Source organism: Zootoca vivipara, chromosome 9 (assembly GCF_963506605.1).
Source record: "Zootoca vivipara chromosome 9, rZooViv1.1, whole genome shotgun sequence".
In the NCBI taxonomy this organism is placed as follows: Eukaryota; Metazoa; Chordata; class Lepidosauria; order Squamata; family Lacertidae; genus Zootoca; species Zootoca vivipara.
In genome coordinates, this window is record NC_083284.1 from 42,886,763 (window position 1) to 42,899,457 (window position 12,695).

General features: G+C 39.8%; 1 protein-coding gene across 4 annotated transcripts in view; it reads right to left on the reverse strand.

Annotated features, from left to right (window-relative positions):
* FSTL5 (follistatin like 5) overlaps window positions 1-12,695 on the reverse strand; it is a 300,362-nt gene that overhangs the window by 42,303 nt on the left and 245,364 nt on the right. For 2 of the 4 annotated variants that reach the window (XM_060278679.1, XM_035112814.2), the window contains 2 exons: window positions 4,841-4,867; window positions 1,073-1,191 (listed from right to left, as the gene is read on the reverse strand). In XM_060278679.1, the coding sequence (XP_060134662.1) occupies window positions 1,073-1,191; window positions 4,841-4,867 (146 nt within the window). The remainder of the gene's footprint in view (window positions 1-1,072; window positions 1,192-4,840; window positions 4,868-12,695) is intronic. The other 2 variants (XM_060278681.1, XM_060278680.1) reach the window with 1 other exon arrangement.

A 12,695-nucleotide genomic window follows, 5' to 3' on the forward strand; every position in this document is an offset into this window, starting at 1 on the left:
CTGCGGGACCGATCCGGCCCAGGCAAGATAAATCTTGCCGACCCCTGGTCTATCTGATCTTCATACACAGGCGCACATAAATGGGTACATAGAAGTAAAGTTTATAAAAAGTAGGGTAACATGGCAATGAAGCAACCTGTGGCTTTCTTACTCAGAATCCAAGGTAAGATCAGATTGACCTACTCATCACTGCTTGACCTATTTGCAAAGTATGGCAAAAATTAACGGTAGTAAGCCTTTGCATGAGTTCTTTCTAGAGTTTGGTTGTTACAGCCTGCATCTTCCTTCTTTGCCATGGCTGCACAGCTAATGTAGCACAGGGTAGGGTTCCCAAACTAAGGCCCAGGGGCCGGATGCGGCCCAATTGCCTTCTAAATCCAGCCCGCGGACGGTCTGGGAATCAGCATGTTTTTACATGAGTAGAATGTATCCTTTTATTTAAAATGCATCTCTGGGTTATTTGTGGGACATAGGAATTTGTTCATTTTTTTCCCAAAATATAGTCCGCCCCCCCCCAAGGTCTGAGGGACAGTCGACCGGCCCCCTGCTAAAAAGGTTTGCTGACCCCTGCTAAGCACCATACTGAGACAAGACTTCCACATGCGCTTGAGCAAGATAGTCCATGGCATGGACACATTTTCTCCTTCTGCCCATAGTTCTTGGGAGCCAATCATGTCAGGGTCTTCTATTGTTGTGGAGGCCCAATGACAGAAAAGAGCAGGGAACATTTGTCAACCGTTGCTTCATTAGCAGATAGAACATTTCAAAGAGCACATTCTGCTTTTTGCAATATCAAGCATGGTGGAAGGAAAGAGTAACTACCCTGTTTCTCATATTTTAAGACATACCCATAAAATAAGCCATAGCAGGATTTTTAAGCATTCAAGGAATATAAGCCATACCCCGAAAATAAGACATAGTGATAGGCGCAGCAGCAATGCCAGCAGGAGGAGGAAAAAAATAAGACACCCCCTGAAAATAAGCCATAGTGTTGTTGTTTTTTTGAGGAAAAATAAATATAAGATGGTGTATTATTTTTGGAGAAACACGGTAGATGTTTCAGAATACTTGCCTGGAATCCAAGGAGCTTTTCACTAGGCTTTATATGTCTCTGGAATTCACACTCCACTGGCTGTATCACTTTGATTCCATCTTCATAAAATACATAGAACATATTCCCAATTCCCAGACCTTAGGAACAAAAACATGTTTAAAAGTACAAAATTAAACCACTCAGGGGGGGGAAAGTTCATGCACCAAAGCTTTGACTAATTTTTTGGCCAGATAAAATTTTGTTAATGTGTGTAAAATTAATTAAACTAATCCTGTGGGATTATTTTTTTTAAAAAAAAAAACACTGTAGACTTAAAATGAAACTTTAATGTGATACAAGATTTCACATTTTAACCCCCCTGAGAAGCAAAATGGCTTCATGAATATTAGTCTGGAAATATATGGCATACTTTGAAAATACCTGCGACAAAAGAGAATGTAAGGAATTATTAATTCATTTAGGATCAACAAGAAATAATACATTATTTACATTTTCTCATTGTGCCATTTGTGAAGGCTGGAAGAGGTAAACTAGAGGTTCATGGCAACACAGAAATTATGGAGGGTTTGGGTTTCTAAGTGATTTTGTTAAAAGTGTTTTATCATATGAAAATATATTTTATGGTTGCACCCCATCCAGCTTTGCTGTAACAAAAAGTACTTTTGTCCCTTCAATTTGGGGCACCAGAGCTTGGCCCCTTAAAAAGTCAAGGTGCTGAGGAATCTGCTGGAACAGATTGGGATATGGTGCAAGTGGCTCAATGAAAAGTGAACATCCTAGCTGGCTTGTGTCAGTCAAAGTGTTTGCATACAACTCTATACTTTGAAACACTTTAGTAGGATCATTCTGTTGCACAAATATTCATGGAACCCTCCATTATATCTGGTATTGCACTACAGAACAAATAGCATCATTCTCACAAATTGGCTACAGAACTGGAAGCCAAGAAAAGAGTTCCTATATGGCCAACCTCCTCTTTGCACAAGTTATTTTGTCTTGGTGCTTCAGTTTTTCATATTTCTTACATAGTACTAGAGATGGAATCTCCTTTGACATGGTGTCAGAAATACTAGTGGTGTTTCTGAGAGGATCTCTTGTAGGTTTTCTTGATACAGACTATCTGGTATCAAAATGGTGACAGGGAGAAGTGGTGGGTTGGACTGTAAGCTTCCTAAGGTCTTGGTTGGGGACGGCTCCTTGTTTCATACAGGTAAGTGCTCAATTTCTCACAGTGACCTGAATGCAGAATCTGTTCATTGACCTGGCAGACTACAAAACCCAAATCTAAAGGAAATTTAGCAGGATGCAACTATCTCACCGCATTTATAGGGCCATTCAGAAATTCAATTGATTTTTTTTATGCAGATGAAGGTGGAATAAAGGGTGGCAAGGGCATTCAGCAGAACCCGACCCTTGTCAATTTGTTTGCATGTCCATTCAGAAACTCAGCTGACACAGACCCAGCAGACAGCTATGTATTTTTGGAGGAACAAAGAAATGGTCATCTGGAATAGCTAGAATTCTCTCTGAGTGTTTAGAATCTTTCTAGTTTAAAAACCAAACTGTTCAAGGTTGCCTACAAGGGCAATTGTAAAGCCAGCTATCAAAAATAAACATGGCAGATAAAGCAAAGCAAGTTATAAAAGAAAAGAAGAAAAATCAGCAAGGGTAGGGGGAATAAATTAAAAGGCCAGTTTAAAAACAAAAATGTATCCAGCAAGTGACAAGTCTTTTCACATGTGTACACATTGACACATTCCAATGGCTTCTCTGAAACTCAACATGTTATCATGGCTATTCAAAGGAACCACTGCATTTCAATGGTCATTCTATGTCATTGGTTTTTATATACCCCAATATTGCACTGAAAGTAGACATCTACTTTTGACAAGAATATGTCTATAGTTGTGAGACAACCCCAAAACAAGTAGCTCCTGTGTCTTTAATAGCAGCTTGATTTGTAGAAATCAGCAAGTGAATTTTTTCTCAGCTTGGAGCACTGTCACCTAATGTCTGTTCAAGGCATAGGAACAGGTGCCAGCATACAGTTGGCAGCCCTATATGTATGTGTGCTTTGCTAGCAAAGACAGTGAATAAAACATGACATTTGGAAATTGCAAATCTCTCTGAAGAACAGTAAAGAGCATGCAGACATTGCCTGCTATAAAGCATTCTATTTCTGTTGCACAGGTTCCAGCTAGCATATGCATTCTAACTGCTGAATTTCTCACTCTAATTCTGATTTTTGACATGTTTTCTAAAAACCTACCTACTATTTTGCTATACTGTTGTACCTCCGCTTACATATCCCTCTGGTTATGTAAACTTCAGGATAAGTAAGCGGCAAAGCCGGAAGTATATTTCTGGGTTTTTGCCACACGCGAATGCGCAGAAGCGGTTTCTCCGGTTGCAAAAACCTTGGGATCCGGCCAGACCTCCAGAACAGATCCCGTCCACAACCAAAGGTACCATTGTACTCATTTACACTTAACTGTGTCTGTTGATTCTGAAAATCACATAGGTTGCATACAATATTAGTAAGATTTGGAGTAGACCTATCAAAATTAATGGACATAACTAACTTATGTTCATTAATTTCAATGGGCCTGTTCCAAGATTTTTCCATGATACGTCTTAAACCCCTATAGAAAACAGTATGCCAATAACCATCTCAGTTTCAGATGTGAGCAATGTAAATATTTCTTTTCCAAAACCAGATAATTAAAATGTAAACAGTTATTTTTGTTGGAGGTAATAACTGAGGAATTTGAATATTTGTACATTGTACGTTCAAGATTTAGATTATTGGAAATTTAAATTATAATTCAGGATCTATTTTTTGCTTTCCTCTTTAATATATTGACTATTTTGCCCATTGTTTTCTCTTATATTTTGAATGTGCCCTATGTGTGGTGAGACCTGAGGGACTAAACTAGACATATGGAATGAGTTATTAAGGACAACTCTCTGAAACTAGTAAATAAATGATATGTTGCTTCTGAACTCACTAAAGGACATTTGCTTATCACCAAAAAGAAAGAAAGAAATGAAAAGTAAAAAAGAGAAGAAAATAACAGCTAAAGGATATTTGCCTATCACTTGAGTCATAGAGTCTTTTGAACTCCTTTGGGAGGAACGGCAGGGTAAAAAAATTAATAAATGCAATTAAAACTTCTGGCTGTATTCTTATATTCTATATCAGAAGCGGTAGGTTTTGGTAAACTCCAACCTTCCCTCTCCCACTCCACACACACTTCCCAAGTTTTAAAGATTTTTAGTTTTGTCTCACCAAGTAATCAGATAACAGCACTTCTCTGTTACTCTGGGAGTTTCGCTATATAGCAGTCTTGGCAAAATAAGAATGATTCACATTCCTGGGTCAACATTCTGACTGAAGATAAGCTGATTGGCCAAATGATTTATGACAGCAACAGGACAAGTTAAGGGCACAGTCCCCACAGGGAGTTTCAACAGTAACTCATATATGCCCGTAAGCCTTTTAGAAACATGGGTTATTCTTAGGTACAAATAGAGAAGAAAAAGATAAAGATTTACAGATACTGCAACCAAGGATTCATCTCCACCCCAAATAATAATTAGGTTTTTTTTTTCCCTATCCATGACAATGACACACCGTATAACAGAATTAGAAGCAAAGATCTATTTGTGAAGAATGAATGCATAATTAAAACATAATTGCTATAGCTATTGTCTAACTACAAATTTAATATGTACACCAGACAAGAAAATTACTACAGGATGGGAAATATATATATATATTAGTACCTTCCTCTCTCCACAGTATGTTTGCAACTGCAGCATGTAAGAGGAAAAGAACAGAAGACACAGATGAGTATGAAAATAACACGCAATGGCACATCAGTTTCTAAAATTAGGAACATGATACAAGATTGATTTGCACACATCAACTATCTACCCAAAATTCTGATTGTTTGACTCCTAGATATATACTTACTTGATATTTATGACCGGAATCTAGCATGTTTCAATGAAAATGAATAAGCTAATGTGAACCACAAAGCTTTTTTTTAAAAAAAGATTTTTAAGTGGCAATATAGACAATAGGGATACTTCAGCTAGTCTTATTGTGCTATTGTGTTTAGAATGAATAATTCTAAAGGAGAACACTTCATCGCATCTCAAAGAGGTGAAACATTTAAAAATATTCTATGAGTGGTGCATTCAAATGACACTTTAGAACTGCTCTGCGTGATCTTGACTCCTTTGAAGCTTATGGGATGCTTCTTAGAGCCTTCAAAAGGCAAAACTGAAGGCAATGATTTTCTTTAGCAGAGAGAGAGAGAGAGAGAGAGAGAGAGAGACTTTCTAGTATATTTACAAGAGATAGTTATTATTGAGATTTGAGCTCCAGTTCATTGAGTTTGGGTTTAAACATTTACAATTGAAAAATGAAACAGAACCCCAAATGCTTATTATCCAACCTATGACATCATTTTTTTCTGTTTTAGAAGCATAGCTAGGCAGATTCAGACATGATCATAAAATAAATTGACAAAAGCAGACACAACCCAATCAAAGTACAAGTTAAAAGTTCCTAAGACATTTCAGAAACAGATCACTCACAGGAAACTGATACATCAGAGAATTCAATAGTATAAAAGAACTTTTGAACATCAATATTTTTTCTTAGAATTTTAAGAAAAAGGCAGGCAGAAAGTTAATTAGTTTCCCTCCTCCAGTTATTTTTGTCTCTGCTATGCAGGAATCTTATTTGCTCTACTGAAAATCCAAACATTTTCCTGAGCTACCGGTAATCCTGTTACATTGGGCCGGTAGGCTTAAGGCAAAACCCTTATATTATGTATCAGTAATAGCATGACCAAACTAATAACCACTCATTCATGTTTAGTATTAAAAATAATGATGGAAGGCAAATTCTTGGCATTAAGAAGTTATATTTATATTTGTGCTCTGGGTCTCTCCATCCTCTTTCCCCTCACCACTACACATTTGGTCCTGGCAAAGATAGATCTTGTATTATTCAGTGCATAAAAAATATGGACTTTAAACATTTGCTTTCAGTAGCCAGCGAGACCTGACACTATTTGGCATTTCCCCTACTTCTGTTAACTTTCAGGCCAAATATTTGCAAAACTTAAGGACATTTTCTCTTGCATGTTTCAAGGGATACTTTTACTTCTTTTGGATGGAGCTTCAATGGGGTAACACTAATCTGATGAGTTCTATCTGTGAGGAAATTTCTTCCAATTCAATTGAATTCTTTATTGTGGTCCAGAGACCCACCAATAGATTCCAACACGATAAAAATACATTAAAAACATGCAGCGAATAAAACTATGCTTCTTTCAGACCTTTATTGCTCTCTCATCCTGACCCCCTCAGAAAAAAAATGTGAATAAATTGAAACAGCAAGCCATATATTATTAGTTTGTAACTTCCATTGAGATTGCTGGAAGGAGTTGATTAATCCAATAAACACTCTGTATTCTGTAAGATCATCTGAATATTTCACTTTTATCATTCGAAACAAGTAAGTTCATTACCAAAACTGTAGCTAAATTACTTTGAGAGCAATGAACCAATGACTATACAAGTAAAAAGTCTCATCTAAAGAAATGTAATACTACTTTCCTACCTATTAACAGACACATTTGATAATTTTGCAACATTTTTGTGCATTAACTGGCAAGTTTTATTGACTGAATCAATATTTGGTTGAGTATATTTGCAGTTCAAGGACAGTTATGCAGAAAATGTATCACAGTTTTTAGTACAACAAAATTCTGCTACATTCTGTTATTTATTGTTTATTGTTATTCGTGCTTTTATAGTGTATTTTATGCTGTTTTTCTGTTGTATCATAATTAAGTGTTTTAAATTTGTTGTTAGCCGCCCTGAGCCGGGTTTCTGAACTGGGAAGGGCGGGGTATAAATAAAAATGTATTATTATTATTATTATTATTATTATTATTATTATTTATAAGAACCAATAGGCTATTTTCCCTGGCTTAGGGGATAAAGGGGGGGATCTGTACCTGGATTTTGGTATATCATGCCAAGTTAAAAGCACAATAACTACAATACAAAACAACAACAACTGTGGCAACTTTGTTCTGAATCTCTTTTTATCTCTGCTATCATTAAGATTCATGGCTGAGAAGACACAGGTTTAATTAGGATTGGGTCCTCTGAGCCTTGGTTCAAGGCCTCAATCATTGGTAAAGTCATACTTGTAACGTAATAGGATTGAGTGATTTGGTACACAGTATGAGATTGAGAAAGAAGCTGGAAAGGAGAGATAACAGGCAAAAAATCCAAATCCCAGGTGGGAGAGGGAAATCTGAGGGCAGCCTAGATACACAATATGACTGTTGAGGTATCAAGGAAAGTGCTGTGAAGATTTCTGCAACTGAAGTCCCCATGACAGGATATTGGAGATCAGGTAGGGGTGGAATCCCATTTAAGCTTGTAGGTCTCCTGACAAAACAGATCCCTTTCCTCCCCCCCTCCCCCCAAAAAGCAGTCCCTGGATATACTGAAGTTTCAGATTCTTTAGGGGCTGCCCTACAGAAAAATAATATGCAATCAGTAAATGTGACTAATCCAGTCTAAGATCCCAGTCAGGTAAAAATGAATCCACGACCAATATTGGATCAGCCAGAGTTCATGATTGCATTTTCTGCTTCCTATATACCACCTTGGTGGAGTTATAAGAAAGTGGTAGAATTGTATTTATTATTTAGTAAGGGTTGTGTTCAACTAATGTTTACTCAGTGGAGACCTATCACAATTAATGGACAGGACTAACTTAAATTCATTCATTTCAATGGGTTTATTCTCAATAAACATTAGTTGAATACCACCTTAAATTCCAGAAAAAAGAAGCCATGGATAGGATCCAGAATTGTGCAGTGTGGAACTCCACATTTGTCTTCTTTTGTAGCATCTCACATCCATATTCGGCTGTACACATCCTCAAGTTCTCTCCATTGCTTTCTGTTGTTTGCTTCCTGAATCCAAAGAAGCTCTGCTGCTAATTTTAGATTGCCCACCCATTGCTTAGCTGCCATCCCCTCGGTCTTTTAAAATTGTAGGGTCTTCACACTAACATTGGTTTATTCCATTGGCCTGAATAGCCTCTTGCCACAGGTCCTGCATATGTCCATTTTAACTTTGTGCCTCTTTCCACAACTCCATAACTGTCAATCTTTGTCGCATTAAATCATTAATTCTTTATATCTTTTAATGATATGTTCCATGGAGAGCCTAATGCAAGCATCCCCAAACTGCGGCCCTCCATATGTTTTGGCCTAGAATTCCCATGATCCCTAGCTAACAGGACCAGTGGTCAGGGATGATGGGAATTGTAGTCCAAAACATCTGGAGGGCCGAAGTTTGGGGATGCCTGGCCCAATGCCTTCAAAAATATTTTCTGGGTACTTGGGGTACCAGCATGGGAAGTGCCAATGGGGGGCTACAAAGGGAAAGGTAAATTGGCAAAACTAACATCCCTTCTTTCATCTGCAGGAGTGTCCATTTTGGGCACCTCTGCTTGATCCAACTCACTGTTCAGAATGAAAAGAGCCCTTCCATTCGATTCACAGAGCAGCAGATCTGTCTCCAACTACAACATAATTAAAACGATGTGTTTTATCTATAGAAACCACAGAGTTCTACAGACCGCATAATTTCCCCACAGTTGAAATTTCTTTTCTCTGTAAATTCTGTAGGCAGGGTTTTTCTCTTAAGACAATAACCTTAGAATAATAACCCCAGAGATAACTGCTGAATCTTGTTTTATAAATAAACCCTTGGTAATCTACAGATGTTTTATGGGCTTTGGAAACAAAGATGACCCCAACAGTTGTTTTTATTTTTTAAAAAATCTGTTTGAGATTGAGTCCCCGGAAAGTCTTTGTTCATCTCTGCATACCTAGGCATATCATAAAATGCCAGCACAACTTATTCCCAGATCAATGAGGTAAAGAGGCACTGTTGTGTATGAGATGCACCAGAGACCTGTGAAAGACCCTGTGAAAGAATTTTAGACTATAAATCAGAGTCAAAAAAAGCTTTTAGCCTTATGCTGTTCTATAGGCCTGGCAGGAGAAGATGGCCATGAACCTCGGAAGTCAGTAGCATTCAGAGCACATAACCTCTTCTTAGGTGATAGGACTTTGACATGCAAAAGAGGCCCTGGTGTTAGAAATTGATCTATTTAATGGTAGCGAAAAAGCATATTATTTTTTAAACATAGCCTCTAGACACAAAATGCAGGAAGCAGATAATTTTCAGCTTGCTGTGGGTGAACAGATGAAAGGATTTATAGAAGTTGCTTCATAGAATGTGACAGAGTCACAGCTGCTTAACTGGGTAACATGGGGAACTGTAATGGATGTTAGAGAATAAAAAATGCAGGATGAAATATTAATTGGGCATCAAGTATGCAACTCATCTGTAAAATACTGCAAAATATTTGGGTGGCAAACTTTCCTCTCACTTCATTAACAGGTAAACAACATGAAATCCAGATCGCCTGAAACGGAGCAGCATTATTTAAAAAATATTCCAGAGGAAATTCAAATCTAACCTTTATTGTTCAAAGTAAGCTTTTGAAAATTATCATCATAATAAAAATATCAATAATATCTATTTGAAATATAGCTGAAAACCTAAGATGCTATTCCGCTAAATCAGGGGTGTCAAACTCAAATTCATCGGGGGCCGCATCAGCAGTTTGGACATCCTCAAAGGGATGTGTCCACTCTTTATTATCATAAATTATTGTCACTGCATTCAATTATTACTGTTTTTTGTAATAATGTAAGTAATAACTAGCTCTGAAAGCAGAAACATAGTCAGAATAATGGCAAGTAGATATTCAAATGTACAATTATTGTACAATTTATTGAAAAATGATTTTTGGTAACTGCACTGGGTGGTGGAGGCTCGCTAGGGTTTCATGCAGGACCTTTGCAGAGCTACTGGTACCTGGAGATGCTGGGGTCCTTCTGCATGCAGGACAGATGTTCTGCCAGTGAGCCACCACCCTTCACCAAAGGGACTGGCTGAGGTTGACTCACTGAAGCTGCTCTCCTGGTTCCAGGGTTTAAGGGCCAGAAGTATAAAGCAGCATCCTATGTTTCTGAGGAGAGGGAGAGGGAGAGGGAGGGAAGGAGGGAGGGAGGGAGGGAGGGAGGGAGGAAGGAAGGAAGGAAGGAAGGAAGGAAGGAAGGAAATAGGGAGTGGGAGGGAGAGAGGAAGGAAGGAAAGAAAGAGGGGAGAGAAAGAAGAGTAGGAAATAAGGAAGAGAATAAAGAAGGAAAGAAAAAGAAAGAGGGAGAGAAGACGGAAAGGGAGAAAGAAGGAAGGAAGTAGAGGGAAAGAAAGAATAAGAATGAGGGAGAGGAAGAAAGATGGGAAGGAAGGAAGGAAGGAAGGAAGGAAGGAAGGAAGGAAGGAAGGAAGGAAGAAAAGAGGGAGCAGGAGGGAGAGAGGAAGGAAAGAGGTGAGAGAAAGAAGAGTAGGAAAGAAGGAATAAAGAAGGAAATAAAAAGAAAGAGGGAGAGAAGACAGAGATAAAGAAGGAAGGAAGGAGTGGGAAAGAAAGAATAAGAACGAGAGAGAGGAAGAAAGAAAGGGAAGGGGGGGTCGCTGCCTTCATTCAGCGCCAGAAAAGAGTGCGAAGGGACCCAGGGGCAAAAAGCATTTCCCGTGCAGCGTGAGGCAGCGGATGTCTGTTTTAGGAGAAGTGCGTAAAGCCTCAGAGTTGCACATTCGTGAGGCTGAGCCGCTGCTGAGCTCACGTTCATGAGGCTGAGCCGCGGTAGGAGGAGGAGGAGGTGAGGCAAGAGGAGGCGGAGGCTTGCCGGGTCGGTGCCCGGCAGCGCCGTGCGGAGAGTCCCGAGCCTCTGGGACGCAGCAGTGCTCTGTAGCACTTTGAATCCTCCTCCTCCTCCACACGGCGCTGCTGGGTGCTTTGTCTGTGCTTCAGCAGCAGCAGCAGCAGCAGCCGCCGTTTCCAGGCGCCGAGCCGTGGCAGGAGGAGGAGGATTCAAAGTGCTACAGAGCACTGCTGCGTCGCAGAGGCTCGGGACTCTCCGTGCGGCGCTGCCGGGCGCTGACGCGGCAAGCTGCCTCCTCCTTCTCCTGCTGTGGCTCGGGGCGCTCCACGCAGCGCTGCTCTGGCCGCCTTTCTAACCCCCCGCCCCAGCTATTTGTCGGTGCTTTGTCGGCGCGGCACTTCAGCAGCAAGGTCCCGCTGCTGGGTCCCGCTGGTTGGGGCGCTCGGCGGGCCACATGACGAGGTCTGGCGGGCCGGATTTGGCCCCCGGGCCTTGTGTTTGACACCCGTGCGCTAAATCTTACACACAGCAGCTCCACTGAAATTAATGAACATGACTAAGTTAAGTCCATTAATTTCAATAGGTTTACTTTGAGTTGAATACCATCTTATATTACATCTGTGACCCGGGAATTGGTGCCACAGAAGTTCAAGCAGTTTATTATGTTGTTACAGTGTAACAGCAATGATAATGTACAATATATATGATAGCCCAATTCCCACAGTTCTATTACGAGCAAGTGTCACCCAAATAAACGGACCTCAAGGTTAGGATATGCCTATGATTCCTCTCCTGTTTCAAACATGAATAAAGAGACTATTTAAAATGTCATCCTGAGGCCTTTAAGTAACAGGGATCCAAGTTTGAAATATATTCATAGGCTATCCTTGAGAGTTCATCGATCAAAGCAATAACGGTGACCTCAGATGTCCACATGACTTAAGATGAGGAAACTAACACATTCTGGGAAGAGACAGAACCCCTTTGGAAGATGTGTGAGAGCATGAGGGTTTAAAATGCCTTCTCAACAGACCTACAGGGGGTGGGAGATCTTATAGTGATGGAAGAATAGTAAGTCACACATGATTCCTCTATGGTTGTTATGTCTTAAGTCAGTCTTATTTTTAACATCATCATCACCATCTCTATAGTACACCCTGGGAGTTACTGGTATTTACTTACTTCTTTGTTTACTTACTTACTTACTTACTTACTTACTTAGCATACCACCCTTCATCTGTAGATCTCTGGGTAGTTCACAACAAAGAAATATAAGATTGTGTTGCCACCCTTTGGACCTCTTGTGGGAGAGGCACATGAAGAAGGGCTTCAGATGATGGTTGCATGGTCTGGGTCTGGAGTATATTATCCTTCTGTGGCTAACATAATTTATACAAACACACCACCACAGTATACACTCAGTAATCATTGTGAATGTTGTGAAAGAAAGGATAACAACAGAGAGGAGACACTAAAATAGTAGTGGCTCAATTTAGTCTGCCACAGGTACATTGCCCATGCACAGAGAAATCTTTTCTAGGACATAACAGAGCTGTCTTTAGTTATTCAGGTGGCGATCCTTGGCAGTAAATCCTACTGAATTCCACAGGGCTTACCCCCAGGGTTAGGTTTGCAGTCTCAGACCTTGAGAAGAGCTGGATAGGTCTATGGAAGGGGGCACACAAGTCTCCTATTCCCTATAGGTGGCAATCTGAGTGCCTGTGTGTGCATGCCACAGACTGAAGGAACAGGGTTCTATTATGAGCTATAGGTTCCCAACCAAATGAGTCTAA